The sequence below is a fragment of the Plectropomus leopardus genome, chromosome 5, assembly GCF_026936395.1.
Source record: "Plectropomus leopardus strain MGB_pleo_1.0 chromosome 5, ASM2693639v1, whole genome shotgun sequence".
In the NCBI taxonomy this organism is placed as follows: domain Eukaryota; kingdom Metazoa; phylum Chordata; class Actinopteri; order Perciformes; family Serranidae; genus Plectropomus; species Plectropomus leopardus.
Genome location: NC_142180.1, coordinates 38,949,001 through 38,964,491, shown reverse-complemented (window position 1 = coordinate 38,964,491; position 15,491 = coordinate 38,949,001). Strand labels below are relative to the sequence as shown.

The 15,491-nt window shown below is 39.5% G+C and overlaps 1 protein-coding gene across 1 annotated transcript in view; it reads right to left on the bottom strand.

Annotated features, from left to right (window-relative positions):
- The window catches only part of dph5 (diphthamide biosynthesis 5), a 43,367-nt gene extending 28,588 nt beyond the window's left edge, over positions 1-14,779 (bottom strand). Inside the window, exons 1-4 of the mRNA XM_088078220.1 lie at positions 14,540-14,779; positions 13,228-13,352; positions 12,278-12,386; positions 9,603-9,723 (exon numbers count right to left, since the gene is read on the bottom strand). Coding sequence (XP_087934346.1) covers positions 9,603-9,723; positions 12,278-12,386; positions 13,228-13,352; positions 14,540-14,674 — 490 coding nt within the window. The 5' untranslated portion in view covers positions 14,675-14,779. The remainder of the gene's footprint in view (positions 1-9,602; positions 9,724-12,277; positions 12,387-13,227; positions 13,353-14,539) is intronic.
- Positions 14,780-15,491: the final 712 nt, after the last annotated feature.

The following is a 15,491-nucleotide window of genomic DNA, read 5'->3' as shown; positions in this document are numbered from 1 at the left end:
CTTGCATCTTCGGTCATTTTTTGGACATACCAAATTATGGTGTTTTTGGCCCTAATTGCAACTTTCTTTGCAATGGTGTGTATTGACAGGCTATTTAATGTGTTTTAAATTGGTTTTCAAATGATTTTGGGACATGTCATATTTTGACATTTTTGCCATACTATAGCCTTGCATCTTCGGTCATTTTTGGACATGCAAAATTATGGCGTTTTGGCACTTTTACAACTTTATTTGCAATGGCATGTGTTGACAGGCTATTTCAGGAGTTTTAATGTCGTTTTCAGCTGTTTTTGGAACATGTCATATTTGGACATTTTTGCCATACTATAGCCTTGCATCTTAGGTCATTTTTTGGACATACCAAATTATGGTGTTTTTTGAACTAATTGCAACTTTCTTTGCAATGGCATGTCTCGACAGGCTATTTTATGTGTTTTAAATTGGTTTTAAGCTGTTTTTGGGACATGTCATATTTTGACATTATTGCCATACTATAGCCTTGCATCTTCGGTCATTTTTTGGACATGCAAAATTATGGCGTTTTTGGCAGTTTTTACAACTTTATTTGCAATGGCATGTCTCGACAGGCTATTTTATGTAGATTAAAGGCGTTTACAGCTGTTTTTTTGGACATGTCATTTTTTGACATTTTGCCACATTATAGACTTGCATTTTCAGTCATTTTTGGACATGCCAAATTATGGCATTTTTGGCCCTTTCTATAACTTTTTTTGCAATGGCATGTCTCCACAGGCGATTTCATATGGTTTCATTTGGATTTCAGCTGTTTTTGGGACATGTCATATTTTGACATTTTTGCCATACTATAGCCTTGTATTTGCGGCCATTTTTTCAACATGCCAAATTATGGCGTTTTTGGCCCTTTTTACAACTTTGTTTGCAATGGCATGTCTCGACAGGCTATTTAATGTGTTTTAAATTGGTTTTCAAATGATTTTGGGACATGTCATATTTTGACATTATTGCCATACTATAGCCTTGCATCTTCGGTCATTTTTTGGACATGCAAAATTATGGCGTTTTTGGCACTTTTTACAACTTTATTTGCAATGGCATGTCTCGACAGGCTATTTAATGAGTTTTAATATCGTTTTCAGCTGTTTTTGGAACATGTCATATTTGGACATTTTTGCCATATTATAGCCTTGCGTCTTCGGTCATTTTTTGGACATACCAAATTATGGTGTTTTTGGCCCCAATTGCAACTTTCTTTGCAATGGCATGTCTCGACAGGCTATTTAATGAGTTTTAATGTCGTTTTCAGCTGTTTTTGGGACATGTCATATTTGGACATTTTTGCCATACTATAGCCTTGCATCTTTGGTCATTTTTTCAACATGCTAAATTATGGTGTTTTTGGCCCTTTTTGCAACTTTCTTGTCAATGGCATGTCTAAACAGGCTATTTAACGTGTTTTAATTTGGTTTTCAACTGATTATGGGACATGTCATATTTTGACATTTGTGCCATACTATAGCCTTGCATCTTCGGTCATTTTTTGGACATACCAAATTATGGTGTTTTTTGACCTAATTGCAACAATGGTGTGTCTTGACAGGCTATTTTATGTGTTTTAAATTGGTTTTCAAATGATTTTGGGACATGTCATATTTTGACATTATTGCCATACTATAGCCTTGCATCTTCGGTCATTTTTTGGACATGCAAAATTATGGCGTTTTTGACACTTTTTACAACTTTATTTGCAATGGCATGTGTTGACCAGCTATTTAATGACTTTTAATGTTGTTTTCAACTGTTTTTGGGAAATATCATATTTGGACATTTTTGCCATACTATAGCCTTGCATCTTAGGTCATTTCTTGGACATACCAAATTATGGTGTTTTTTGACCTAATTGCAACTTTCTTTGCAATGGCATGTCTCGACAGGCTATTTAATGTGTTTTAAATTGGTTTTCAAATGATTTTGGGACATGTCATATTGTGACATTTTTGCCATACTATAACCTTGCATCTTTGGCCATTGTTTCAACATGCCAAATTATTGTTTTTTTTGGTCCTTTCTATAACTTTCTTTGCAATGGCGTGTCTCCACAGGCAATTTTATATGGTTTAATTTGGATTTCAGCTGTTTTTGGGACATGTCATATTTTGACATTTTTGCCATACTATAGCCTTGCATCTTCGGTCATTTTTTGGACATACCAAATTATGGTGTTTTTGGCCCTAATTGCAACTTTCTTTGCAATGGTGTGTATTGACAGGCTATTTAATGTGTTTTAAATTGGTTTTCAAATGATTTTGGGACATGTCATATTTTGACATTTTTGCCATACTATAGCCTTGCATCTTCGGTCATTTTTTGGACATGCAAAATTATGGCGTTTTTGGCACTTTTTACAACTTTATTTGCAATGGCATGTGTTGACAGGCTATTTAATGAGTTTTAATGTTGTTTTCAGCTTTTTTTGGGAAATGTCATATTTGGAAATTTTTGCCATACTATAGCCTTGCATCTTCAGTCATTTTTTGGACATACCAAATTATGGTGTTTTTGGCCCCAATTGCAACTTTCTTTGCAATGGCATGTCTCGACAGGCTATTTAATTAGTTTTAATGTCGTTTTCAGCTGTTTTTGGGACATGTCATATTTTGACATTATTGCCATACTATAGCCTTGCATCTTCGGTCATTTTTTGGACATGCAAAATGATGGCGTTTTTGGCAGTTTTTACAACTTTATTTGCAATGGCATGTGTTGACAGGCTATTCCAGGAGTTTTAATGTCGTTTTCAGCTGTTTTTGGAACATGTCATATTTGGACATTTTTGCCATATTATAGCATTGCATCTTCGGTCATTTTTTGGACATACCAAATTATGGTGTTTTTGGCCCCAATTGCAACTTTCTTTTCAATAGCGTGTCTCGAAAGGCTATTTAATGTGTTTTAAAGTGTTTTTCAGCTGTTTTTGGAACATGTCACAGTTTGACATTTTTGCCATACTATAGCCTTGCATCTTTGGCCATTGTTTCAACATGCCCAATTATTGTGTTTTTGGCCCTTTTTGCAACTTTCTTTGCAATGGCATGTCTTAACAGGCTAATTAATGAGTTTTAATGTCATTTTCAGCTGTTTTTGGGACATGTCATATTTTGACATTTTTGCCATACTATAGCCTTGCATTTTTGTCAAAATATGCATCTTCGGTCATTTTTTGGACATACCAAATTATGGTGTTTTTGGCCCTTTTTGCAACTTTCTTTGCAATGGCATGTCTCGATATACTATTTAATGACTTTTAATGTCATTTTCAGCTGTTTTTGGGACATGTCATATTTTGACATTTTTGCCATACTATAGCCTTGCAATTTCGGTCATTTTTTTCAACAATCCAAATTAATGCATTTTTGGCCCTCAATGCAACTTTCTTTGCAATGGCATGTCTCCACAGGCTATTTAATGAGTTTTAATGTCGTTTTCAGCTGTTTTTGGGACATGTCATATTTTGACATTTTTGCCATACTATAGCCTTGCATCTTCAGTCATTTTTTGGACGTGCAAAATGATGGCGTTTTGGGCAGTTTTTACAACTTTCTTTGCAATGGCATGTCTCGATATACTATTTAATGAGTTTTAATGTCGTTTTCAGCTGTTTTTGGGACATGTCATATTTTGACATTTTTGCCATTTGCGGCCATTTTTTTAACATGCCAAATTAAGGTGTTTTTGGCCCTTTTTACAACTTTCTTTGCAATGGCGTGTCTCCACAGGCAATTTTATATGGTTTAATTTGGATTTCAGCTGTTTTTGGGACATGTCATATTTTGACATTTTTGCCATACTATAGCCTTGCATCTTCGGTCATTTTTTCAACAATCTAAATTAATGCATTTTTGGCCCTCAATGCAACTTTCTTTTCAATAGCGTGTCTCGAAAGGCTATTTAATGTGTTTTAAAGTGTTTTTCAGCTGTTTTTGGAACATGTCATAGTTTGACATTTTTGCCATACTATAGCCTTGCATCTTTGGCCATTGTTTCAACATGCCCAATTATTGTGTTTTTGGCCCTTTTTGCAACTTTCTTTGCAATGGCATGTCTTAACAGGCTATTTAATGAGTTTTAATGTCATTTTCAGCTGTTTTTGGGACATGTCATATTTTGACATTTTGGGCATACTATAGCCTTGCATTTTCGGTCATTTTTTTCAACAATCCAAATGAATGCATTTTTGGCCCTCAATGCAACTTTCTTTGCAATGGCATGTCTCGGCAGGCTATTTAATGTGTTTTAATGTCGTTTTCAGCTGTTTTTGGGACATGTCATATTTTGACATTTTTGGCATACTATAGCCTTGCATCTTTGGCCATTGTTTGAACATGCCAAATTATGGTGTTTTTGGCCCTTTTTACAACTTTCGTTGCAATGGCGCGTGTTGACCGGCTATTTAATGACTTTTAATGTCGTTTTCAGCTGTTTTTGGGAAATGTCATATTTGGACATTTTTGCCATACTATAACCTTGTATTTTTGTCAAAATATGCATCTTCGGTCATTTTTTGGACATACCAAATTATGGTGTTTTTGGCCCTAATTGCAACTTTCTTTGCAATGGCATGTCTCGATATACTATTTAATGAGTTTTAATGTCGTTTTCAGCTGTTTTTGGGACATGTCATATTTTGACATTTTTGCCATACTATAGCCTTGCATCTTTGGCCATTGTTTTAACATGCCACATTATGGTGTTTTTGGCCCTTTTTACAACTTTCGTTGCAATGGCGCGTGTTGACCGGCTATTTAATGACTTTTAATGTCATTTTCAGCTGTTTTTGGGAAATGTCATATTTTGACATTTTTGCCATACTATAGCCTTGCATCTTCGGTCATTTTTTCAACAATCTAAATTAATGCATTTTTGGCCCTCAATGCAACTTTCTTTTCAATGGCGTGTCTCGAAAGGCTATTTAATGTGTTTTAAAGTGTTTTTCAGCTGTTTTTTCAACATGCCAAATTATTGTGTTTTTGGCCCTTTTTGCAACTTTCTTTGCAATGGCGTGTCTTAACAGGCTATTTAATGAGTTTTAATGTCATTTTCAGCTGTTTTTGGGACATATCATATTTGGACATTTTTGCCATATTATAGCCTTGTGTCTTCGGTCATTTTTTGGACATACCAAATTATGGTGTTTTTGGCCCCAATTGCAACTTTCTTTGCAATGGCATGTCTCGACAGGCTATTTAATGAGTTTTAATGTCGTTTTCAGCTGTTTTTGGGACATGTCATATTTGGACATTTTTGCCATACTATAGCCTTGCATCTTCAGTCATTTTTTGGACATGCAAAATGATGGCGTTTTTGGCAGTTTTTACAACTTTATTTGCAATGGCATGTCTCGACAGGCTATTTCATGAGTTTTAATGTCGTTTTCAGCTGTTTTTGGGACATGTCATATTGTGACATTTTTGCCATACTATAACCTTGCATCTTTGGCCATTGTTTCAACATGCCAAATTATTGTTTTTTTTGGTCCTTTCTATAACTTTCTTTGCAATGGCGTGTCTCCACAGGCAATTTTATATGGTTTAATTTGGATTTCAGCTGTTTTTGGGACATGTCATATTTTGACATTTTTGCCATACTATAGACTTGCATCTTCGGTCATTTTTTGGACATACCAAATTATGGTGTTTTTGGCCCTAATTGCAACTTTCTTTGCAATGGTGTGTATTGACAGGCTATTTAATGTGTTTTAAATTGGTTTTCAAATGATTTTGGGACATGTCATATTTTGACATTTTTGCCATACTATAGCCTTGCATCTTCGGTCATTTTTTGGACATGCAAAATTATGGCGTTTTTGGCACTTTTTACAACTTTATTTGCAATGGCATGTGTTGACAGGCTATTTCAGGAGTTTTAATGTCGTTTTCAGCTGTTTTTGGAACATGTCATATTTGGACATTTTTGCCATACTATAGCCTTGCATCTTAGGTCATTTTTTGGACATACCAAATTATGGTGTTTTTTGACCTAATTGCAACTTTCTTTGCAATGGCATGTCTCGACAGGCTATTTTATGTGTTTTAAATTGGTTTTAAGCTGTTTTTGGGACATGTCATATTTTGACATTATTGCCATACTATAGCCTTGCATCTTCGGTCATTTTTTGGACATGCAAAATTATGGCGTTTTTGGCAGTTTTTACAACTTTATTTGCAATGGCATGTCTCCACAGGCTATTTTATGTAGATTAAAGGCGTTTACAGCTGTTTTTTTGGACATGTCATTTTTTGACATTTTGCCACATTATAGACTTGCATTTTCAGTCATTTTTGGACATGCCAAATTATGGCATTTTTGGCCCTTTCTATAACTTTTTTTGCAATGGCATGTCTCCACAGGCGATTTCATATGGTTTCATTTGGATTTCAGCTGTTTTTGGGACATGTCATATTTTGACATTTTTGCCATACTATAGCCTTGTATTTGCGGCCATTTTTTCAACATGCCAAATTATGGCGTTTTTGGCCCTTTTTACAACTTTGTTTGCAATGGCATGTCTCGACAGGCTATTTAATGTGTTTTAAATTGGTTTTCAAATGATTTTGGGACATGTCATATTTTGACATTATTGCCATACTATAGCCTTGCGTCTTCGGTCATTTTTTGGACATACCAAATTATGGTGTTTTTGGCCCCAATTGCAACTTTCTTTGCAATGGCATGTCTCGACAGGCTATTTAATGAGTTTTAATGTCGTTTTCAGCTGTTTTTGGGACATGTCATATTTGGACATTTTTGCCATACTATAGCCTTGCATCTTTGGTCATTTTTTCAACATGCTAAATTATGGTGTTTTTGGCCCTTTTTGCAACTTTCTTGTCAATGGCATGTCTAAACAGGCTATTTAACGTGTTTTAATTTGGTTTTCAACTGATTATGGGACATGTCATATTTTGACATTTGTGCCATACTATAGCCTTGCATCTTCGGTCATTTTTTGGACATACCAAATTATGGTGTTTTTTGACCTAATTGCAACAATGGTGTGTCTTGACAGGCTATTTTATGTGTTTTAAATTGGTTTTCAAATGATTTTGGGACATGTCATATTTTGACATTATTGCCATACTATAGCCTTGCATCTTCGGTCATTTTTTGGACATGCAAAATTATGGCGTTTTTGGCACTTTTTACAACTTTATTTGCAATGGCATGTGTTGACAGGCTATTTCAGGAGTTTTAATGTTGTTTTCAGCTTTTTTTGGGAAATGTCATATTTGGAAATTTTTGCCATACTATAGCCTTGCATCTTTGGTCATTTTTTCAACATGCTAAATTATGGTGTTTTTGGCCCTTTTTGCAACTTTCTTGTCAATGGCATGTCTAAACAGGCTATTTAACGTGTTTTAATTTGGTTTTCAACTGATTATGGGACATGTCATATTTTGACATTTTTGCCATACTATAGCCTTGCATCTTCGGTCATTTTTTGGACATACCAAATTATGGTGTTTTTTGACCTAATTGCAACTTTCTTTGCAATGGCATGTCACAACAGGCTATTTAATGTGTTTTAAATTGGTTTTCAAATGATTTTGGGACATGTCATATTTTGACATTATTGCCATACTATAGCCTTGCATCTTCGGTCATTTTTTGGACATGCAAAATTATGGCGTTTTTGACACTTTTTACAACTTTATTTGCAATGGCATGTCTCGACAGGCTATTTAATGTGTTTACATTGGTTTTCAAATGATTTTGGGACATGTCATATTTTGACATTTTTGCCATACTATAGCCTTGCATCTTCTGTCATTTTTTCAATATGCGAAATTATGGTGTTTTTGGCCCTTATTGCAACTTTCTATGCAATGGAGTGTCTCGACAGGCGATTTAATGTGGTTTTCAGTTGTTTTTGGGACATGTCATATTTTGACATTTTTGCCATAATGAAGCCTTGCATGTCCGGTCATTTTTGCGACATGCCAAACTATTGTTTTTTTGGCCCTTTTTGCAATTTCCTTTGCAATGGCATGTGTTGACAGGCTATTTAATGATTTTTAATGACGTTTTCAGCTGTTTTTGGGACGTCATATTTTGACATTTTTGCCATACTATAGCCTTGCTTTTTGGGTCCTTTTTTTGATATGCCATATTATGGTGTTTGTGCCCGTTTGCAGCAGTCTATGCTATGGCGTGTCATGGCACACTATTTTATGTGGGGGTTTTTTGTGTCGAAAAACGTCACATTTTGACATGTCAGAAAAGGGGCTGAATGACATTATATAGTCTGACTTTTTAATGCCATTTCCCCCAAACATTCGTTGACCTTTTTGATCATGTTTAACTATTTCAACACTGTTTTAAAAATGTTATTTTTTGGATTTTTTTCTTTCTTTTTACATTTTAGGGTTGCAGCAGGTGCTGATATTTTTAAAACCAAAATCAGTGCCAGTGTTTTTAGTTTTGCTTCATTAGAAACTTTCTTATTTTATTGATCAGTTATTCATCACATTTTATATACTTTGTGATATACTATGCTGGGACCTTTTAATAGTTTTTCTGGTAGACCGCACTGACCTTTTTAAAAAAAAACTTCCAACTTCACATACTGTCCTATTACTTGTTTAAAACTATTTGTTTTCCCTACATATGTCTTCTGTCCTAAGCCTTTCTTTAACTTTAATTTAAGACACTCAAGTATTTCTATATCACACGAGAACTCTTTCAGGCAATACAATGAAATTTTCTTAACTTTTTTTTTATCACATACTGCACAGCCTCAAACTATATTCCTGTAAAATTCATCTGTAAATTTTTTGAACCGTTTCGCTCCAAACAATGTTCATGAAATTAGTTACAACAGTGACAGGCAGCGAGACGCTACTCTGACGTCAGACTGCTGAGATGAAGATGTGAGAGCCAGTGTGTGAGACAGAGACGGCTGATGGATGACCGTCTGTCTGTCTGTGTTTTTATGGGCTTTTATTTCCTCTTATGAATATTAAGAACCAGCTGAGACACACACACAGAGCAGGTCAGCCAACTCCCTCAGGACTGTGAGTGTTTTGGGGGAGTCTCTCTGTCTTTGTGATTGATGATGGTCTGCTGCTGATGAACAGACATCAGGTGACCAAAACCTCCTCGCTCCTGAACGCATCCTTCAGCTGCAACACATTTTACCAGTCCGCCTTAACATAACCACTCCGCCTTCACATAACCAGTCCGCCTTAACATAACCACTCCGCCTTAACATAACCAGTCCGCCTTAACATAACCACTCCGCCTTAACATAACCAGTCCGCCTTAACATAACCACTCCGCCTTAACATAACCAGTCCGCCTTAACATAACCACTCCGCCTTAACATAACCAGTCCGCCTTAACATAACCACTCCGCCTTCACATAACCAGTCCGCCTTAACATAACCAGTCCGCCTCAACAAAACCAGTCCGCCTTAACATAACCAATCCAGTTTAACAGATGTGTGCTCATTTCGGTCATTGAACGCCACAAGTATTGTGAGCTAAAAGTGTTTTGTTTGTTTGTGTGTGTGTGTGTGTGTGTGTGTGTGTGCGTGCGTGCATGTGTGTGTGTTTGTGTGTCTCACCCAGCAGACAGAGTGTGTGCAGTCCAGCTTTTCTGTTTTTACAGATTTTGTCATAGAAGCTCTCCGGTCTCCACGTCTCCGTCCAAAATACCAATGACACGGTCTCCCCGAAGTTATACAGCTGACACACACACACACACACACACACACACACACACACACACACACACACACACACAGAGGTCAGAGGTCAGCTGCTGAATATAAAAGTAGTGGAAAGATGAAACAGACTCGTTTGTAAACCTGTTTCCTGTTATCAGCTGACGACGACGGCATCATGTGTTTGCAGAGTGTGATTTTAGACAGCATGCCGTCACCATGGAAACCAAAGAGGTTTACCTCAACAGAGTGACCTCTCGCTGTTTGTAAACAATAACAATGACATCACATGTCAATAACAGTCGCTGATCGTCTCCGTTTTTTGGCGGCCAGTCTTCTTTACATTTTGGGTGAACATTTGGCTTTTTCTTTCTGGGAAAATGTTTCTGTCCTTCCCTTTCTTTTAAATGTTTTTGCAATTTTTGCAGAAATCATTATGACTTTTTTTTAATTTAGAATTTATGGGAAAGTTCGAAGGAGACACGCCTTACTTCTGTAAAAATATACAATAATTCAGACGGCATGCCTTCCAAACCCGCCGGGCCGCCACCATCACTGATGGCGTCCTCCTCTGTCCTGTCAGGAGACGCTGTGGGGACGTCCACTCACCTCATTCTTCTCCTCTAATAATGACTGATAAAGTCTGGATCTCTGGCACCACAGAAGAAGATGGCTGCATTTATGAACATCAGGACGCATTAACCCCCCCGATGACTGTTATGAGAGTCATGGTGAGGGGGCGTGGCCACAGACAGCAGGGGCTGATGGGACTGACTCCCGGGGGAGGCTCACAGAGCTCATTAGCATATCCCGCCCCTCATTAGCATATTAACGATGTCCCAGCAGAGACGCCCAGTTAGCGTGTGTGTGTGTGTGTGTGTGTGTGTGGGGACAGCTGGGTCCTGCACTCTGATTGGCTGCCCTGACAGCTCAGTTATTGATGATCTGTTCACAGATTCAGCAGCAGATGGAGCGCCGCCTCAGGGGGTTTCTGCCCTCAGTCCGGCCTCCCAGGCTGACATCATCATTGAAACGGCAAACACACAGACGTCAGCTGATCGGTACCTGAGCTTTATTCAAACGTGCAAACGTGAAATCTGCTGCAGCGACTCGTCAGCAGAGATGATTCATGTTTTTAAGACATTGTCGCAGATTAACTTTGATGAATCATCAGATTTTTCAGCTCTAATCTGAAGCTTTTTACAAAAACACGTCAACCGTAACGTGTTGAGAGCGCTCAGATTCTGATGTTAAATTTGTTGCTTCAGAAATGTTTCCGCAGCGTTCACACGCAATCAGATGGACAACAAAATGGACATCATGTTGGTGACAGAGAGCCGGACCGGCGTCTCTCAGGAGGACAGAGGACGTTGGTATCAGTCCCAGCCAGCAGGGAACGTTCCCACAACGTTGGCTAACATTGCCTACATGTTACAATAATGTTTTAAAGAAAACATTTTAAGCTGTTCAGAGAACGTTTTAAGGATGTTTCTCATTTCAAACAATGTTTCTTTAAGGTTAAATGCTGACTGAGACGTAACGTTTGAGCTGCAGCGTTCTGAGGCTGTTTTGTTGATGTTGAGAGGTGACAGATCAGAGAATGATCTTTACAAAACGTTCCCACAACGTCACAAGAGAACAAAGGCAGAACATTTTTAAAACAACATTATGTGTTTATGTTATTGAGGACTGAAATTATGCAACATTTTTTAAATGAAAATTCAATGTGATAACAAAAAAACAAGCTTTTTTTACATTCATAGAGAACGTTGCCGTAACTTTCAGAAGATGTTCAGGGAACTAAAAGAAAACTCATTCACTAAAGCATCGCATTGGTTGCATTGTAACATTCTCAGAACGTTTTGAGAACCCAATATTGCCGGCTGGGGTAGAAGGCGCTGCTGTTCAGAGCTTAGATATTTGAATTTTATTCATTATATTATAATATTTAGATTTTTTTGCAGAATTTACAGCCGGACGTCTCACAGCTGCTTCACACAAAAACATTTCATTAAACCCAAAATTATTTCAACATATTTTATTCGAATCCCTGAAAAGATTTTGACATCACCTCACGTCATCGTGCATGTTTGGACTTACGTGCTGTCGTTTTGTCGTTCAGCAGTTTTCAGTCGTCCGACTGCGTGTGAACGCAGCGTCACTGAAGCCTGCAGACTGCAGCTCCTGTCCGCGGCCGTGTGTTAATAAAGTTTGTGTTGTGACGCACAAAGCCGACCGTCTGCTTTTTTATTTCGTTTTTTTTTCGTCGGTGAGTAAAATCCCTCTGATTGGCTGTTCGGGATGTTCTTCGACTGTATTCATGGTTTTTATTTGACTGTGATTGTGTTTCTGCTGACGGTGCTTTTATTGGTTTACTGTTTTTGAGGAGGAGCAGGAGCGGGGGACTTTCTGTCTGTCTGTGTTTATTTCTGATGTGGTCTTCCGTGGTTTTTTTGTGTCTTGATGCTGAACGTCACATTTCCTGTTAAAGTTAAAGCTGAACTCAGTGAAGAGGAGTAAACACCCGCTCCGCCTGTGAGACTCAGCTCAGGGTTAACAGGTGTGTGCTGAGGTACCTGCAGGCCGCAGCAGCCCACGGCGTTCATGATGGAGGCGTTATGAATGACTTTGTATGGTATCCCAGCATGCACTGCTCTCAGCACCAGGTCACTGTGGGTGGTGGCTCTGCAGGACGACACAGAGAGACAATAAGAAACAGACAGTCCCTAAAGGGTTAAAAATGGCAGCGGCTAACAACAGAACGACACAACGACAGAACGTCATCACGCTGAAAACCATACGGCCTCGCTGTGGCGGAGACGTTCGGTCACGTGACCGTCCTGAAAGTAGAGTTCATTAGTGAAAATTATCTCGCTGAACAAAACCTGAAAGTATCATAAATGTTTGTTTTCCGTAATGAGTCTTTTTTCGACGAGGAAACCAGGGAGACGTTAGATTCGGGCTCGGACTACAGAAAAACACTAGCTGCGTCATAACAATAATAACTGTGTCCTCACACAGACTCTGTTGGGAACTACTTTGAGCGGCAGATGAATCCCGTTTGGTGCTGCAGTGTCAGCAGGACGGAGACAGAAGAAACAACGCAGCAGGCTGTAAAACCATCGAACCACACACCGAGGTGACTCGATGACGCGGTGACTCGATGACACGGTGACTCGACGCAGTGACATCCAGTTGCTGAGGTCACAGTCTGGGTTAAAGGGCATGTGATGAATCAGAGTCCATGTTTTGACTTCAGCAGCGTCTCTTTCCCTTTAAACTGTAAACCGGCGCTCTGAGGCGGCGCTCTGAGGCGGCGCTCTGAGGCGGCGCTCTGAGGCGGCGCTCTGAGGCGGCGCTCTGAGGCGGCGCTCTGCACTCTGTCATTAACTCTGGTGGTTTTGGGCAGAAATGTGCAGGAATGACTTCTGTGGTCACATCAAACCCTGCGTGTGCTGACTCATCTGATCCTCAGAGCACCGAGGGGGTCAATACGAGCGGCTGATACGTGTACGCCACGACTCACCCGAACGGGTCGCCCACCACCAGGAATGCCACGTCGGTCACATCAGCATCCTTCAGGATCTCATCAGCACCCTGTTCCACCAGATCTCTGTCCGCCAAGATCAGCTCCTTCCCATAAAACTCTTCCTGAGGACCAAAGAACAGCATCAACAGTCAGCATCATCAGTCAGCATCATCTGTCAGCATCAACAGTCAGCATCAACAGTCAGCATCAACAGTCAGCATCATCTGTCAGCATCAACAGTCAGCATCATCTGTCAGCATCAACAGTCAGCATCAACAGTCAGCATCATCTGTCAGCATCAACAGTCAGCATTATCTGTCAGCATCATCAGTCAGCATCAACAGTCAGCATCATCTGTCAGCATCAACAGTCAGCATCAACAGTCAGCATCATCTGTCAGCATCAACAGTCAGCATTATCTGTCAGCATCATCAGTCAGCATCAACAGTCAGCATCATCTGTCAGCATCAACAGTCAGCATCAACAGTCAGCATCAACAGTCAGCATCATCTGTCAGCATCAACAGTCAGCATCAACAGTCAGCATCATCTGTCAGCATCAACAGTCAGCATCATCTGTCAGCATCAACAGTCAGCATCATCAGTCAGCATCATCTGTCAGCATCAACACTCAGCATCATCAGTCAGAATCAACAGTCAGCATCATCTGTCAGCATCAACAGTCAGCATCAACAGTCAGCATCATCAGTCAGCATCATCAGTCAGCATCGACAGTCAGCATCATTGGTCAGCATCGACAGTCAGCATCATCAGTCAGCGTCAACAGTCAGCAACATCTGTCAGCATCATCAGTCAGCATCAACAGTCAGCATCATCTGTCAGCATCAACAGTCAGCATCGACAGTCAGTATAGTCAGTATATACATATATATGTAAATATATATATATACACACACAGAGACATGAGGACACACACACAGAGACATGAGGACAGACACACAGAGACATGCGGACAGACAGACAGACACATGAGTACAGACAGAGACATGAGGAGATAAACACAGAGACATGATGGCAGACCGACAGAGACATGAGGACAGACCGACAGAGACATGAGGACAGACACACAGAGACATGAGGACAGACACACAGAGACATGCGGAAAGACAGACAGACACATGAGTACAGACAGACAGAGACATGAGGACAGACCGTACTGTCAAAGTCAGTCTTCTGTCTCAGACTGGAGACCAGTTTAATGTTTCTTACAGCAGCTGATTTAAAACCAGCTCAGACTCCCCTCTCTGGTCTTTAACAGACCCCCCTGGATCCGGATCTGTGTGACTCACCAGAGCTTCCTTCCCCACGGTGAGCACGGAGGTGTAGGCCTCCAGGTAGACCCGGGAGCAGCCCCGCACCGCCCGCAGACCCTTCACCGTGATGTCCGCAGCGTCCCCCAGACCCAGACCCACCAGATACAGCATCCTGACCCCCCGCTGCCGGACCCGACACAGATACACACACCTTCACCTGATGTCAGCCTGTTTACCCGCGCTCACGTGCAGCCACCCTGCGCGCACCGGAAAGCGGTCTGCCGTAATCTGTTTACAAGTCACGACAGTTTCAGCCGCGTTACGTTCCGTTCTGGTGCGGACGCCAAACTCCGTGAAGAAATCTCAGACTTTTATCCGTTCTCGTGTTTGTGGAGCTGTGTGTGATAAAAACACACTCCTCTGTGTGAATTCTGGTCCATAGAGAATCGGTCTTTGATTCGGCTCACATGTTTGAGGCATTCTTAATTTAAAAAATAAAATTCTGACCTGAAATGTATAAGCAGGTCTCCTCCTTGTCAACATGAACTTCCGGGCAGCTACCAGCTGATCTGATGCTGGTGGATTTAATCAGAGCCGAACTGAAGAGACGAACTTCATGTTTCATACAACACGAGGTCAACATTAATTATCCCGCATTAATAACCGAGTAAAGAGATTAACACGCAATAAATGTGAAATTCATGAACAGAGTGCGGCTCATTAAAGTGAGCTGCCTAATCTGCTCTTTTATTCAGTGTATTTGAAACATAAAATCATATAAAAACTCCTTTCAATAACATGTTATGGTGAATAATTCAGATTCTTAGTGATGAATATCAAACTTTTTTTTAGATTTTCATATTACACTGTATTTTTCTATTTAAGTATTACAGTGCAATTTTTATTTTTCTATCTTTTATTATTATTACACTGTAAATTTTCTATTATGTTATTATACTGTATTATTTATCTTTTCTTTTTTTATCAT